Raw genomic sequence first — 15,122 nt, 5'->3', positions numbered from 1 at the left:
AAGATGATTTTTAGGTTTCATATTTTAAAGTGGCACAATGTTTTTACATTAATGTCACATCTTTTTGCAAAGCAGAAATCAGATTACTGTCTGACTGATGTAGACCCGGAGTTTTCCATTATCTGATTACTCAAGTGCATGTAAACTCGATCGGATTACTGACAAAACTAATTTTCTGAATTCTGAACATCCAATTACATTTTCTTTTAAACACAATGTAGTCAATTTAGCCAGGTAACCGAAGCCCAAAGCCAAGTCTGTCCAGCAGGAAAAGAGCTGAGAGACATTACTACTGGACAATCCTCAACGTTAAACCCATAATAAATGTTCATTTGCTGAATTATAACACCTTTTGGGGGAGCAGGGGGAAGGAAAATGTTGATTGTCTGAACAATCTGGACAATCTTTATTTTTTGCCAATATGTAAAACTCAGCAAATAAACAGAAAACGTGCAAGGAGATTTGAAAAAAAACAAATCTGTAAGTAGAGGATCTTCTTTTCCCTTGGACAATCAACAAAACATGTCATTTGCATACGAGTGTACGTGCATATATTTATATTTATGGCCCCCTTTCGAAGACAAAAGCAGCAGAACCTCTCAGATCTCAAAACAGAATTTTATTGGCTCCGATTGCTCAGATGTGTTTTGTCTGAGCCAGCAGGTGGCACTACTGTAACATCAAAAGTCTGTTGAGATGCAAGAACCCTAATACAATATAATACAGCTAAACTGGCTTATACAAGTCAGAAGCGTTTGAAAAAGATGAACTATATACATTATAATGGCAGATTTCAGAGAAGTTTGGTTTCTGTTCATACGCATTTAAAGCCTATGTACAGTAAACAAATGTAAACACCTTACGTGTAATAGACGTAACGGTGAGCATGTTACACATGCTGAATGTACACGTGGATCCGCAAAGACTGGTCCAGCACTTATTCTCAAATATACCCACCCTTGTCCAACAATCACTGGCTGCTGGTTCATACTGTGCAGGAAAACGTGCCAAGCGCTGTAAGATAAGGAGATAGTTGAAGAGGCTCCATAAAGTCATGGTCAGGTAAAACAGAGTTTTGGTCTGTGAGGTAATGTTGGTTCAGGGTGATAAAGTCTCTACTCAGGATGTTCCCTGTCTGTGTATGCAGGACGGGCAGCAGTGCAGCGTGTCGTGGATGAAGAGATCGCAATCCGTACAGAAAACACTGCTGCAGGCCGGACATGTGAATACCTGCAGAGAAATTAAGAAACCGAGAACAACGATTTGGTGTGAAACGAGATAGAGTTTCTTACAGTGGTGGTGATAGGAACCAGAAATCCACCTCTGGTTCCCTCATAGAAAGTTACATGAAATGGTCACAAATATGCTGCTTTACAATAGTTTTGAGATTTTTTTTTAGATCCATACATGGCAGAGGGGTACATGCAGGTGGTTGTCAGGACAAAAGTCTCTAAAAGAAAGGTATTTTTTTGGATAGTAAATAAAATGGCTATATTTGTGTTGTAGACATGGCGACTCCTGGTTCCCATCATCACCACTGTAATGAAATTAATTGGTACAATGACCCAACTCACACCAAACCACACCTGAATGACCTTTATCTTGTTGAAATCAGTCAAAAATTGGTGAAAATCCTCTTTAAGAAGGAAAGCAAAGATCAGCAACCAATTAAATAGTCCATATGTGGTGGATCAGGAGAGCCCAAAGTTTGATGGGTTTTTTGGCACAATGCTAATTGGTGTACATAAGAGTTCACTACTTGTTAGTTACATAAGCCTCATAGCTCCAGCACAAAACAAGTTCAAACAGACACTATTTCTTTAGAACATCAAGATGTGATACCCACACTTTTGTCCTTCAGCTCTCCTTGACAGGCCTGGCAGAACCTAAGAAAGAGGAAATATATTATTTATGTACTATGAACATGCTAGCTAATGTTGCTTATGTGTATCTGACACTATCCCACATACATATAACTGCTTGTTAATGTAAACAGGCTGATCCACCCGAAGAAGTTTCCAGCAAATCTTTAAATCTGTGCCACAAAGATTTCAAGCTTGAATTCAACAAGGTAGATTCTACACTCCTAATGACGGAGTTCAGATGTTTCAGTCAGAGCCATTGTTAACATAACAGTTCAATAAAATCAAGCTCATGCAATTTCCAGAGATAAGTGGTAGCAGTGCTATTATTGAAATAGAAGTAACTGTGAGCAACAACCCTGCTGCAAAGCTGCAGACCACACAGACCTACGGAGCGGGGGCGTAGGGCCACTGTTATATCACTCACTAGAGTTTTCCACTGCCTCTGTAAGCAACATCAGCTCAAGAACTGTGCATTAGAAGCTTCATGAAATGGGTTTCCATGACCAAGCAGCTGCAAAAAGGCCAAGTGTTGGAGTGGTCTATAGTTACCCCTGGACTCTGGAGCAGTAGAAAGGTATTTTCTAGAGTGATGAATCTGGGTTTGGTGGATGCCAGTACAACCCTACCTACTTTAATACATAGTGCAACAGTAAAGTTTGGTGGAGGTGGAATAATGGGCTGTGGCTGTTTTTCAGGCCCCTTAGTTCTAGTGAAGAGTAACATTAATGCTACAGCGTTCAAACATATTTAAGACAATTATATGATTGCAACTGTTCCAGCATAACTACGTGCTTATGAACAAAATGAACTTCATAAAGATGTGGTTTGACAAGTTTGATGTGGAGGCACTGACCTCAACCCTAACGAACACCTTTCGGGAGAACTGGAACAACAATTACATGCCAGGCCTTCTCATCCAACATCACAAAGGCACTTTGTTTGTGGGAATTTTTGTCCATTCAGACAGACGGACAGACAGACGGACAGACAGACACTCTCCAACATCTTGTGGAAAGCCTTTGGAATGGGATATCAAACAAGCTCATGCAGGTGTGATGGTCATGCGCCCACATGCTTTGGGCCATACAGCATATAGTGTAATGGCCCTCGGCCCACCACAGAGAGTACACTTTCGCCCCATTAAGACAAAAGGTTTGGGCACCCCTGCTTTAAAGGAAAGCTTTGCTGTTTCAGAAAGCTTTAATAGTGTAAGCGCACCTGTCTCCTTTGTGCTCCTCCAGGGGGTGCTCCTGAAAGGCATCAAGGGGGAAGAGGTGGTGGAAAGAACGAGCCAGGTGAGGAGCGGAGACCAGCGTCAAGCCTGAAACAAACACACACACACACACACACAAACACACACACACACACACACACACACACACACACACACACACACTGCTTACTTGCGCTTACACACGCCGTTATAGTTCATTAACAACCACAGCACACACACCAGCACATACCGCACACTTTACACTCTACAGGCAGTTCGGTGTATTTCGCCCTGCACTGGGGGCAGTAGTATCCGCCGAGAGTGAGTCCAGGACCTCCATCTGAGCTCTCCAAGTGCCTGAGGACATGATTTAGCAGTAATATGTGAGATATGCTACAGATTTTCTGCTTCAGAAAGTAAAGAGTAAAACCACCAGATTGTGTTGAAATACAAAAAGGAAACATGAAGTTTGTTTACGCTTTGCATTCACATGTGTTTTGTGATTGGATCATAACGGGATATACTCTGGCCGGATTCCATGTACACTTCATCAGGCAACGGACTGTCTGCATTGGTGGAGGAGAAGGCTTTGGCTAGAAGCTGCTGTCATTTAAGCAGTGGTCAGAGGCACTACTGTTCAGAGGAATCTGTGGACACAGTATTGCTCACAGTAGTGGTTCTTTTGACTTTGTTTACATCTTTTTTTTTTTTTTTTTTTTTAGCAAGTCCCCTTTAAGACTTACAGAACTGTATGCGGGTATAGTGGGTGGAGTAGTGTAGTGGGTAGCACCTCTGTCGCTGTAGACTGGGGTTCAATCCCCCACCTGGGTAAGCACCCTACACTATACCAATAAGAGTCCTTGGGCAAGACTCCCAACACCACCTTCGGCTACTTGTGTAAAATGATCAAATTGTAAGCCGCTCTGGATAAGAGCGTCAGCCAAATGCCATAAATGTAAATGTATAGAAAATGCATTCCATGCTGATGTTAGATGTAAACAGCCTCATTCAGTCTCAAACTACTAGAAGCCTAGGTAAAGCAGAAGTAATGGAAGCCAATTAGCACTGTGCTAACTGCATGTCTAAATCATCACCTGCATCAAACTGTGTTGAGTTGTTAAGTGATCTCAAAATGTGGTTTCTGACACCATTAACTATAAAAATGACAGAATTCAAGCTTCTACTGTTTTTAGCAATAGAGAACCAAAAAGGCCTTCAGAGAAAACCTAACGGCTTTTGTTAAACAAACTAAAATACACATTTACTTTTGGCACATTTTACATATCATGCTTGTCGCATTTAAACCCTGCAAGTGCTGTAAAGTGGACCTTGTCGCATTTAAACCCTGTATTTCACTGTAAAGTGGAATCTTTCACAATTTTGGCCTGATTCAATCATTATTACGTAAACACAGTCACGTGAAATGCTGTTTTAGAGAAGCTTGCTGAGTTAGAACTGTTCACAGTGGTGGTGATGGGAACCTGACGTCCAAAAGCTTCCTCACAGGAAGTTACGGCATGAATTGGTTATGAATTCACTGCTTGATGTCTGAGACACTGTTTCATGATAGTTTTGAAATAAGATTTTGCCCTAAATTGTATTTTTAGATTCTCTACAATATCATCTAAATATTTCACATCAAACCACTCTGACGTGTTTACATCTCAACAACTGAATTGTGCTGAAATTTTGGACAACTGGTGGAATTACCCTTTACGTTTTGGTTGGAGACAAAATGATTAAATGCCCAACAGATTGTTTTGTTCATCTGAGGTATGTAGGTACAAACAACCAAGCTATCTTCCCCCATTGGTGTCAGATTAACCATCACCATAATTAGGAACTAAGACTTTTGATTTCAATAGCTGGCTAACTACACTACTACAATCCCATAGAAATTAGCATTAGCATTAGAGACCTGATTTAGAGATGCAGCTTGCAGAACATTAACTGGTGGAATGTAAGTTTCCATTACTTATTAGCTACATTAGCCTTGTAGTTTGTAGTCTGGCAGGGTCTGACGCGATCTTGTACCGACAATACACGTCTGGGTACGACCTGTTAAAATTTTGGTGATGGATTGCAGCGAAATATGCTTCAAATAAGGGAACGTCCCCTCTAAACCCCGGCCCCAAATCGGTCTAGTCTAGCCTAACCTCCTGAGTAAAACTGGTAACAGGAGCGAAACTGTTGTCAACTGTTTGAAGACATTAACTCAGTAGAAACAGGATGTCTCAGCTTGTTTGTCAACAGAAAGTGGTACAAGTTTAGTCCACCAAGCCCGGCCAAGCTGTGGACAAATTCATACCATTTCTCAGTGATGAGCACATGTATTCATGTATTTTTAACCATATTGCTGTTTTCTGTGAATAACATGTCCATGTCGCTGGCTTGTTGACTATCAGACAATGTTAACAAGGGCACCATCACCCCCTACTTCGAGTTCCACCATCATATGGCATCTGAATTTCACACTCAGTTTGTTTCCCCCCTAATAAGTCAACGTTCCCATCTACTTTCAGCCCAAATTTGCTCATGGATGTCCCCAGATGTGTATTCTTGGTACTAGACTAAAACAACATGTACTGGCTGAGCAGCTGAATGATGTAAATAAAATTTTTGGCCAGTGTTTTAACCCCTGCACGATCAGTACTTACGACATGCTGAAGGAAGGCTTGGCGTCCTGATCAGACAGGGAGGCTATGATGTGCTGGGGGAAGCCTAGAAATAAAGAAATCAAACATACAAGGGTTAATCCTTATCTGCTCTGGGTTAACGTCTCATAAAACAGATGGTTCTGGTTCTAATTTCTGTTGTGAAATCCACAATATATGCACACCTGTGACCACAGCAACCGAACTCTGTATTACTGCATCATGACATGAAAAACCCTTGAGCTGGTAATGGAATAATCTTTGACTCCAATGCTGCTCGCATGGACCACCATGTATACTGACGAAGCAAGAACCCGTTTTTTGATTAAACTGAGGGGCTGACGACTTATGTTCTTAACTAGAACCGGGCTGGTCAGCTAGCAAACAAGCTAAAAGAGCCGACAGCCTAAACAGCTCCATCATTAATATCACAGGCTTGAATGAAAAGCACTTACAGTATGATTAACTGTAAAAACGACAGTATAAGACAAAAAATTTCACTTTAATATCTTACATGCTTCAAATATCCATGTTTCAGTCAGAATTAGTGTCGAACCCAGACTGAACCCCAAACGGCTCCGTACTCCCTAAATAGTGTCCTGACTATGAAAGTTTAGAAATTCTAGCCTCTACAGCCAAACGGCGCATCGTTTATCGAGTGTGGTTGCGTCCCAAATGACTGTTTCATAGCTGTATTTTGCACTATTAGGCTGCAGGATCCAATATTTAAATTCCTACATAGTGCACTATACAGGGAGCAGGGAGCCATTTGAGATTCAGCCCCAGCGTCAGAAGAGGGGAGAAATATACAGCAATGGGCAACCGGACGTTCTCCTCATTCAGCGCTTGCTTGTCGACAATACCACACTCTAAAGGAACTACATGTCTTGACTGAATACTTGTTTGTCAATGATTATTAATAACTTAATATACACAATTAATATTGTAATTTTATTTTATCATATTGTTGGCTGCCGTTCTCTAAAAGCAATAAGCCACTTGAGGCTGTGTGTTTCAGGCCTAAGAACACCCTTTCCGTGATAAAACTGCAGTGACCCACGGCCTCTTGTGGCTTTTTGCTTTAATAAGCTGCGACTTGGCATCGCATTTTGCTGCTTTTTAAAAAACGAGTCTGAAGAAGGGGTAAGCCTGAGGTTACCCATGCGAATGAGGGAGCACTCGGAGGAGGAGCTGGCCGGAGGCGGCTTCACGTGATACATCAGCAGCTCCTTAAAATGGCTCTCGTCCAGGATCACGTTGTAGTTTCCTGTCGAAGAAAATGGCGCAATTAAAGAGCTCTGACAATGGAAAACTGGACTTTTTGGAAAGAAAGTGTTGTATTACACAAACATTGTTGAAATTTCAAAATCCATCCGTTCACACCGTCTCCATACAGCCTGAACAGAACTCAGAACAGAACTCATTTACATACGGTCATGTGCAAAAGTTTGGGCACCCCAACAGACTTTGTTCTTAGTGAAAATAATTTAACACATATTACTGTTTATTTGCTGAATTTCCTGTACTGTGGGGAAAAAATAAAAAACATAAAATGTGGCCTGTACAAAAGTTACAGCACATTTTATAAGTATATATTTTTCCCCCCAACATGTTAAACCTGGCAAATATATAGAAATTGAGCACTAAAATTAGCAGAACATATCAGATTTAAGTGAGATCCCTGTAGAAAATGTGCCATTTTCACTTTTTTCACAAATTGACAAGGGGGTGTTTAAACTTTTGCCTGTAACTGAAGGCAAGGTTAAAAAAACATTTACTTCTAAGGAGTAAAGAATGATGGAAATCAAACAGCGACTCACACAAATGTTATAAAGTTATATAAACCTCAGCGAAAAACATTTAATAGTTGAGAAGTCTTCAAGACGGCTTTTAGCACAACACTCACTGGTCCTGTATAAGCTTCAATTTCTTGTTAGCTACATTGGCCTTGGAGCTTCAAAGAAAGAATTCAGCATCAGACATCAAACGTGCCTTGGCTGATCAGCTCCAATGGGGCGAGTACATTAATGTGCCACTGCCTGAACAAGTTACTGATGGAAGAACACGTACCTCCTGTTTCTCTGGTGAGAACCGTACACACCCGCACCTCTGCGGACAACCCAATTACTGACACTCGGATTTTCAGTGCTTTCAGAGTCTGACAGAGAAAAACACCTTGTTATTACAATCAATCGCTTATAATTATATCACATCACATATATATCATCTGTTCAAACATGGTGAATACTTTAATCAGGTCATAGATGTTGGCTGGATCACAGGTGGTCAGACTGCTGAAGATGACCAGAATCTCTCGGCTAGTGTGTCCTGGCATGTGTCTACATGACGAGAGAAACAGAAGAATAAACAGAACTTTAATACCATTTCATGCACACAAAGCAATGAGCATAAACAATACCCATAAACATTATAAGTAAGGTTACATCCAGAAAAACAAAATAATAACTGTACAGTTAAGCTTCATGATTAACTACAATGCTATGCAAAAGTCAGACATAAACCTTCTCTTATCTAAAAGGGCCAATATCATGCAAAAACAAAATTTTTTCATTTTTTGCAATAAGAGTTTGAAGTATTATGCAAGCAAGTTTCAAACCATACCGTTCAGTCACCAGTCTGTACAGTGATATATAAAAACTAGGCAGCCTATTTTTAATTCATTGTTTTTGGGATGTCACATGAACCAACGCATTTACATACATCCACCTATTCAGCCTACAGCAGTCTAGCTCAGCCCACTCACAGTGAAGTTATAAGGAGTGTTTCAGACCGGACGGCGAATAGAGAGGACAGAAAAAGTCACAGAAAAATGAACTGTAACTCTTTTCAGTAGACACAAAGACACAAATGTGGACCGCCAGGGAAAAAGTGAATTACAAAAGGCACTTAATTCCAGTCAAGAGAGCCAATTAATCTAAACTTACTGATTTATTTAGGAGATATTTCTGAAGAGATATAAAACAGTCCACTTGCATGAGGAAAGAGAAAGTTATAGAAAAAAATGTGGGGAAAAAATTAGATTACAGATTACAAGCTACAGAGAAAATGAAATTCCTAACAACCACCTGAAAGACCTTTTAAGACTGAACTTTGGAGATGTGGAAAATATCTCTGCAGATTTCTTTGAAAAACAGAAGGGAAGCTGCGATAAAGGAAAATAGTGAACACACTTGATAGTGGAGGGGGAAAAAAAACCCCACAATATGCTATTTTCTTCTTGGGGCTTCTGTGTAATTTTCCCGACGCTGAGGATCTCAGGGCTCGGACTTTTCCACAGCACTGTACAGGAACTACTCACTTGAGCGTCTGCATGGCGATGTTGAGAGCGTTGTACAAGGACGGCTCTCCCACACACATGGAGTTCACTGCTTTTTTCATGGCTGCTATGTGCTTCTTAGGGTTGCCTGGATCCAAAAAAATTGCAACAGTTTAAAACAAGAATATGAAGGCCTGCCCCACACAGTAAGAACACACACCGCATAAAAATCCTTTACTTTTATACAGCAATAATGATTGTGCCATGTTCATGTTTTCAAATCACCAGTAAGTCTTTAACTTTGCAGCTGCATTCCAAAAGCTAGGCTGCAATCTTGGTGGGCTCCATTTCTAGACTGATATGTCATCAAAGCCCATGGGATAGCCAATACTAATGGTTAAAGTGCTACACAAACTGTGCTACACATTGTTTTATAGGGCCAGCAGGGTTACTGCACAGTCTTTGCAATCAATGTATATAATTCAATGTATCTAATAACTTTTTGAAAGCATAATTAATGCCACTTTCAAATGGCTCAAGTCAGCTTTACTATGGTATGTATAACGTCCATTTTATTCAGATAATATTCAGTTTTTGACCACAGTATGACTCTCAGCTGGACATTTTTGGTCATGGACTATTTTGAAGTCATTTCCTACACAGCATGACACATTTTGCCCCTTGAATCATCTCAGTTCTCATTAAATACCCCTAATTGTAAATTTACGGAATATACGGTACTGTTTAAGAAACATAAAAAAGCTTTTGGGTGTGAATGCACCAGCTTTGGATGAGTTGAGCTGTCTTTAGTTTGCAAAAAGCATTTAATTCTAAACAAATGAATGTTTTGCTTGCCAGCATATCATCATTCTCACCAAAGCCAACTCAGCTGCAGCATAGCTTTTGGAACGTAGCCAATGATGTTTCTCTGATATAAAGACAAAAAAAACAGAAGAAGCAAAAAAAATGATGTGGGTGTGAGCTGTGCTGTTATTTACCTGCCAGGTCGGTCAGTTTCTCAGCCCTTTTGTTCTTGGTGGTGATGATTCCTATCTGCAAATGAGGGAAGAGCGAGCGAGAGAGAAGCACATAGACTGAGATGACATAAAAGAAAAATTATACTACAGAAATGACATGAAGACATACAGAAATGAAGTTTCAGGGTCAGACTGAAGAAAGTGTGACTCAATCAACACACTTCCATATTCACCAAGAAATTTGACTTCAGGCTATTTTTTTACTCAGGGACACATTGTAATGAACACAGTTGTTCCATTCCACAAGAATGTTGTTAAATGGTAATCTGATTTTTCTCAGGTTCATAAGTATATTTCATAAGTTTCAATTACATACAAAAATCTGGACGTTTCTCATGGTGTTCCCCAGGGGTTAGTACTGGGTCCTCTTCTTTTTATTATTTATTTTCTCCCATTGGGATGTATTATGCAGAAGTCACACAACACTATATATCTACCTTGCCTGCAATTACTTCTCTACCTTCTACTCTCATATCTTGTCTTTCAGAGCTAAAAAAACTGGATGGATCATCATTTCTTGATGCACAACTGTAATAAAACTGAGGTTATTTTCATTTGATTCAAATCTGTGATACATAAATTATGTTTTTTACAATTATTTAAAAAGATACTACTCTTTCTTACACTACCCAAGCCTCTGTATCATCTTGGATAGTATCCATCATTGAAACCCCATATTATATTACTCTGTGCTTATTTTCATCTCTGATACTTCACTCATATTTTTTTTTCAAAAGCTACTAGAAACAAAAGTGTATTAAAAATTATTGCCTGATTTTCGTTGATATTTTGCTTTTTTGAGACAGTCTGAACTAATTTGGTAGAATGGTTAATTTACGATTTTTTCAATCTATTTTAAGACTTATTATGAATCTGGAGGAACCCTGTCCTTCAAGATGCATAATAAAGTATATTATAATAAAACACAATTTACTATGTTGTAGTTTTATATTTATTATATATATATATATATATATATATATATATATATATATATATATATATATATATATACACACACACACACATTAAGAGGGTGTAAATTCTATTCTGAAATGAATGTAAAATTAGGACAGTCACTGCTGACACTGACATGATGCTCTATCAAAACCTTCCCAATAAAAAACAAAATTACCTGACTTATAGGGTTCTGGTCAAAGTACTCTTCCACAAAATACTCCATCAGCTAAAGAACAAAAGACAGAACGTGTACAGTTAAGCAAAGTAACATCGGGTATAAAAGGAACATGTGGAAAAACTAGTTGCCATGGACGAAACTTTAACTTTTGAATTTGACCAGGGGAGCCTAAACGTTTGCATACAACCATATAAATCAGACGATTTTATCATTGAAACAATATATTAGCCAGACTCGAGCGAAAACAGCTGGATTTCACCTTGAGGGTGGATGTGAGTCTGTTAGGCTTCAGGTCCTGGTCCTCCATAGTCCGAGAAGAGTCGATCACCACGTACAGGTGACGCATCTGCATACAATTATGCAAAGTGGACAAACTTTAAACTCTGTATGAACTGAAGGAGAACAAACAACCTTTATCAGTTTCAGAGTCATAACAGAGCTCACCATTCCCAGCCGAACCTGTCCATGACTTTCGAACACCCTGTTTGAGATGAGACGGACAGGAAGAAACCGAAACAGTCATCAGCAGAGGAACTCCTACGTTTACTCCATATATGCTTCTCTTTAGACACCTCAGACTCACCTCTTTCTTTTGGCCTGGAAGAGAATGTCCTCTACGGTGGCTCTGAGGGACCCAGACTCATCCTCCTTCAGCACTTCCCTGAGAGCGTGGAGAAAAACATCAGGTACAATGCTCCCTTCATATTACCTTCAACAGCGCAACTAATATATGTTTTTAAATGAGAGCTTGAAATATATTAGCAGTTGTGTTTAGATGTCATTTTCCAAGTGTGTGTGTCTGGTTCAATATGCTACACATAAATATGCAAAGAAATTCTGTGTTATAGATCTTTAGGATTAAACATATAAAGTAAACATCTTGCTATATCAGAAATGCAGAGTGTAAACAAGGCAGAATGGAAAATTTGTCCAGATTGAAGTGTGTGCAATATTGTTTGAAAGCATCAAGTGATGGTAAAAGTGTAAAAGTGGCTTTAACTTTATTTTGGAAGCTGCTAATCTACTTGGGTCAGTTTCAGACTCAAAACTTGATATGGTTCTGGTCAGGTTAGGTTCGGACAGAACTGCTCAGTTCAATTTCGGGCTTACAACGTGATACAACATCTTGGGTCGGGTCAGGCACAATTGGAGCTGAAAACTTTCAGGCCCATTTAAAGCCGTAGATACATAAGAACAGCAATGTTATGCACTGATCTGAAAGAGGTGATTCAACTGTAGGGATTTTGGAATATTAACATCAATTATGAGTGATTATCGGACTGTCTCTGCAGCGTTTCCTATTCCTAGATTCATGTTTAGTATTAACTGTCAGGCAGCGCCACAGAAGCACTTGTACAGCAGCTTTTAGCCGGCTCCAATAGTCGTTCTTGTCTTTCTATTTCTGAATCAAACAAACAGAAAACTGACAAAAATGTAAGACGAAAGCCCTTCACTTTCCTCTGGCGAAGAAGCTAATTTGAATATATAAAAATATCAGGACTTATAATTCGATTTTCAGTCATCTTTGATGACTATTAGAATATTAAAAACTCTGACCAATCCCTGAATGTTACCAGTGTAAAGTTCAGTTTTATTCAGTATTAGTGGGTAACTTTCACATCTGCGAAAGGATCATTAATGCTCAAAGATATATAGACATTGTGGTGCAACATATACTGCCTTCTAGTCGTCATCTTTTTCAAGGACATTCATGCTTATTTTAACATGAAAACAGCAAGAAACTTTCTGTACAAGTTACAAAAGCATGGCTGTGTAATCAGAGAGTGACCCACCCGAAGTGCAGAACTGCCTCCCATAGAAAACAGACCACATTATCAAGCTGAAAATATGACGATGGTACATCTGTGGAGCTGACGACTTGTACGACAGTAAAAAAAAAATCTGGGGATCAATTGGTGTCTTCAGTGTTCAAACAACTGAAGGGTTTTGCTTCGAAACACATTAAGGAGCACTTTCAAGAATGCTCTTTTTTATGATACATGTTGTTGGGCATGCATAGCATACAAGAAACATCATTGCTATATTGTAAATAATTGTGTCAACTTTTTTCTTTTTTGTGTAACTTGTAAGATTTAGTTTCCCTTTGCTATACGTTAAAATTTCATGTTGAACAGACCAATAGAAACTGTCCAAAATGACTCTGGAGAAAATATTGTTCCATTAACCTCCATTACACGTTAAGAGGTTTTCTCCTTCTCCTGTAAAGTTACAGTTTTAGAGATATAAGGTTTGTTCTGACGATGATATACACCCACAAAGCACTTTAATAGGTCCACCTACCTTTTTGTCCATTTTAATCAGCTCCACTTACTGTATAGCTGCTCTTTGTAGCTCTACAGTTACAGACTGTAGTCCATCTGTTTCTCTGATACTCTGTTACCCTGTTCTTCAGTGCTCAGGACCTCCATGGACCCCCACAGAGCAGGTACTATTTGGGTGGTGGATCATTCTCAGCACTGCAGTAACACTGACGTGGTGTTGGTGGTGTGTTAGTGTGTGTTGCGCTGGTCTGAGTGGATCAGACGCAGCAGTGCTGCTGGAGTTTTTAAACACTGTGTCCACTCACCGTCCACTCTGTTAGACACTCCTACCCTGTCAGTCCACCTTGTAGATGTAAACTCAGAGGCGACAGACCTGAGATTGATCCACCACCCAAATAGTACCTGTTCTGTGAGGGGCCATGGGGGTCCTGACCACTGAAGAACAGGGTAACAGAGTATCAGAGAAACAGATGGACTACAGTCTGTAACTGTAGAGCTACAAAGAGCAGCTATACAGTAAGTGGAGCTGATAAGATGGACAGTGAGCGCAGAAACAGGGAGGTGGTTTTAATGAAAGCCGTGTTTTTAAAAGAATGTATCATTAACATGACTCACCATGTCCGCTCGTAGCCGCCTTCCCACCTCTTCGCTCTCTCCGGCTCCTCGTCCATCACTTTAACCGCAGTTTTATCAGCGAACTGGAGAAAAATAAACTCAGACTAGCTGAGCGGAGCGGACTCCGCTGCTCGCAGCCAAACGGCTCTGTCAGCGACCCGAGCCGCTCACAAACTCCACAAAGCGGAGGGAACAACAGCGGCAAGTCCGCGGTGGGAAAAAAGAGACAGTACTTCTCGCTTTTCCCTGAAAATATAACACGAGAATTTCACACAGCGGCTACTAAAACAGCAGCTTCGCGCTAAGACCGCCTTAGTGACCCATCCAAGCCAAGTTATGAGCCACAGCTTTACTGTCCCCCCCGGTACAAACACACCAGACACATCGTTCCGATCTGTGTTTATTTATTTATTCCATCACTTTCCTTTCCTTTATTAAAGAAACGAATAATACAAAACACTTTCAACACAAAAAGAGAAAATAATGCACTTATACACGGCTGTACTTCGATCCGGATATGGTTCAATCCTATGAGAGGGTCCATCATCTGCATATAATGAAAAGTATTCATTGGCGACCTCAACATATTAATTCGTGGCCACGCATAATCACGATGTGACCTTAGGCGCTCTGTACATATTGGATTACGAGACCACAAGATGGCACAAGACGAACCTTCAGATCCGACAGAACTGCGATGGAGGAAAAGGCGACAGCTTAATGATCCGACATGTTACTACCAAACAATAAAAATCACACATGTACAAATTAAAATAATAACAACAACAAAAAGAAACTAAATTCAAATCTTTACATGTTCGTTTCACTCTCAGGCCCCCAAAACAAGCTTCACGACCCTTTCCAGACGGTCTGAAGTGCTGCGATTTCTCAGGTTAAAGTCTGGGTGAGATTAGTGGCCAATTATAGAATAAAAGTCCTGTGAGGATTTTAGTTCACACTAAAATTCAGAGCTCCAGGCCGCCGCGGTCGTTTTTAATCTGCTCAGAGAACTTTCGTCCACTGTTTGTAGCTAATGGTATC

At 40.0% G+C, this 15,122-nt stretch overlaps 1 protein-coding gene across 1 annotated transcript; it reads right to left on the bottom strand.

Moving 5' to 3' along the window:
- Positions 1–599: 599 nt before the first annotated feature.
- gtf2h2 (general transcription factor IIH, polypeptide 2) lies at positions 600–14,416 on the bottom strand. The gene is made up of 15 exons (XM_017709675.2): positions 14,082–14,416; positions 11,768–11,845; positions 11,629–11,665; positions 11,444–11,530; positions 11,182–11,232; positions 10,008–10,062; positions 9,052–9,157; positions 7,981–8,071; positions 7,803–7,890; positions 6,892–6,999; positions 5,736–5,799; positions 3,329–3,435; positions 3,084–3,186; positions 1,847–1,886; positions 600–1,230 (listed from the first exon to the last, which is right to left on the bottom strand). The coding sequence occupies exons 1-15, from the start codon at positions 14,135–14,137 to the stop codon at positions 1,120–1,122; spliced, it is 1,182 nt and encodes a 393-aa protein (XP_017565164.1). The 5' UTR covers positions 14,138–14,416; the 3' UTR covers positions 600–1,119.
- Positions 14,417–15,122: the final 706 nt, after the last annotated feature.

Source organism: Pygocentrus nattereri, chromosome 20 (assembly GCF_015220715.1).
Source record: "Pygocentrus nattereri isolate fPygNat1 chromosome 20, fPygNat1.pri, whole genome shotgun sequence".
In the NCBI taxonomy this organism is placed as follows: Eukaryota; Metazoa; Chordata; class Actinopteri; order Characiformes; family Serrasalmidae; genus Pygocentrus; species Pygocentrus nattereri.
The sequence above is the reverse complement of the archived record's forward strand: the minus strand, read 5'-3'. Positions and strand labels throughout refer to the sequence as shown.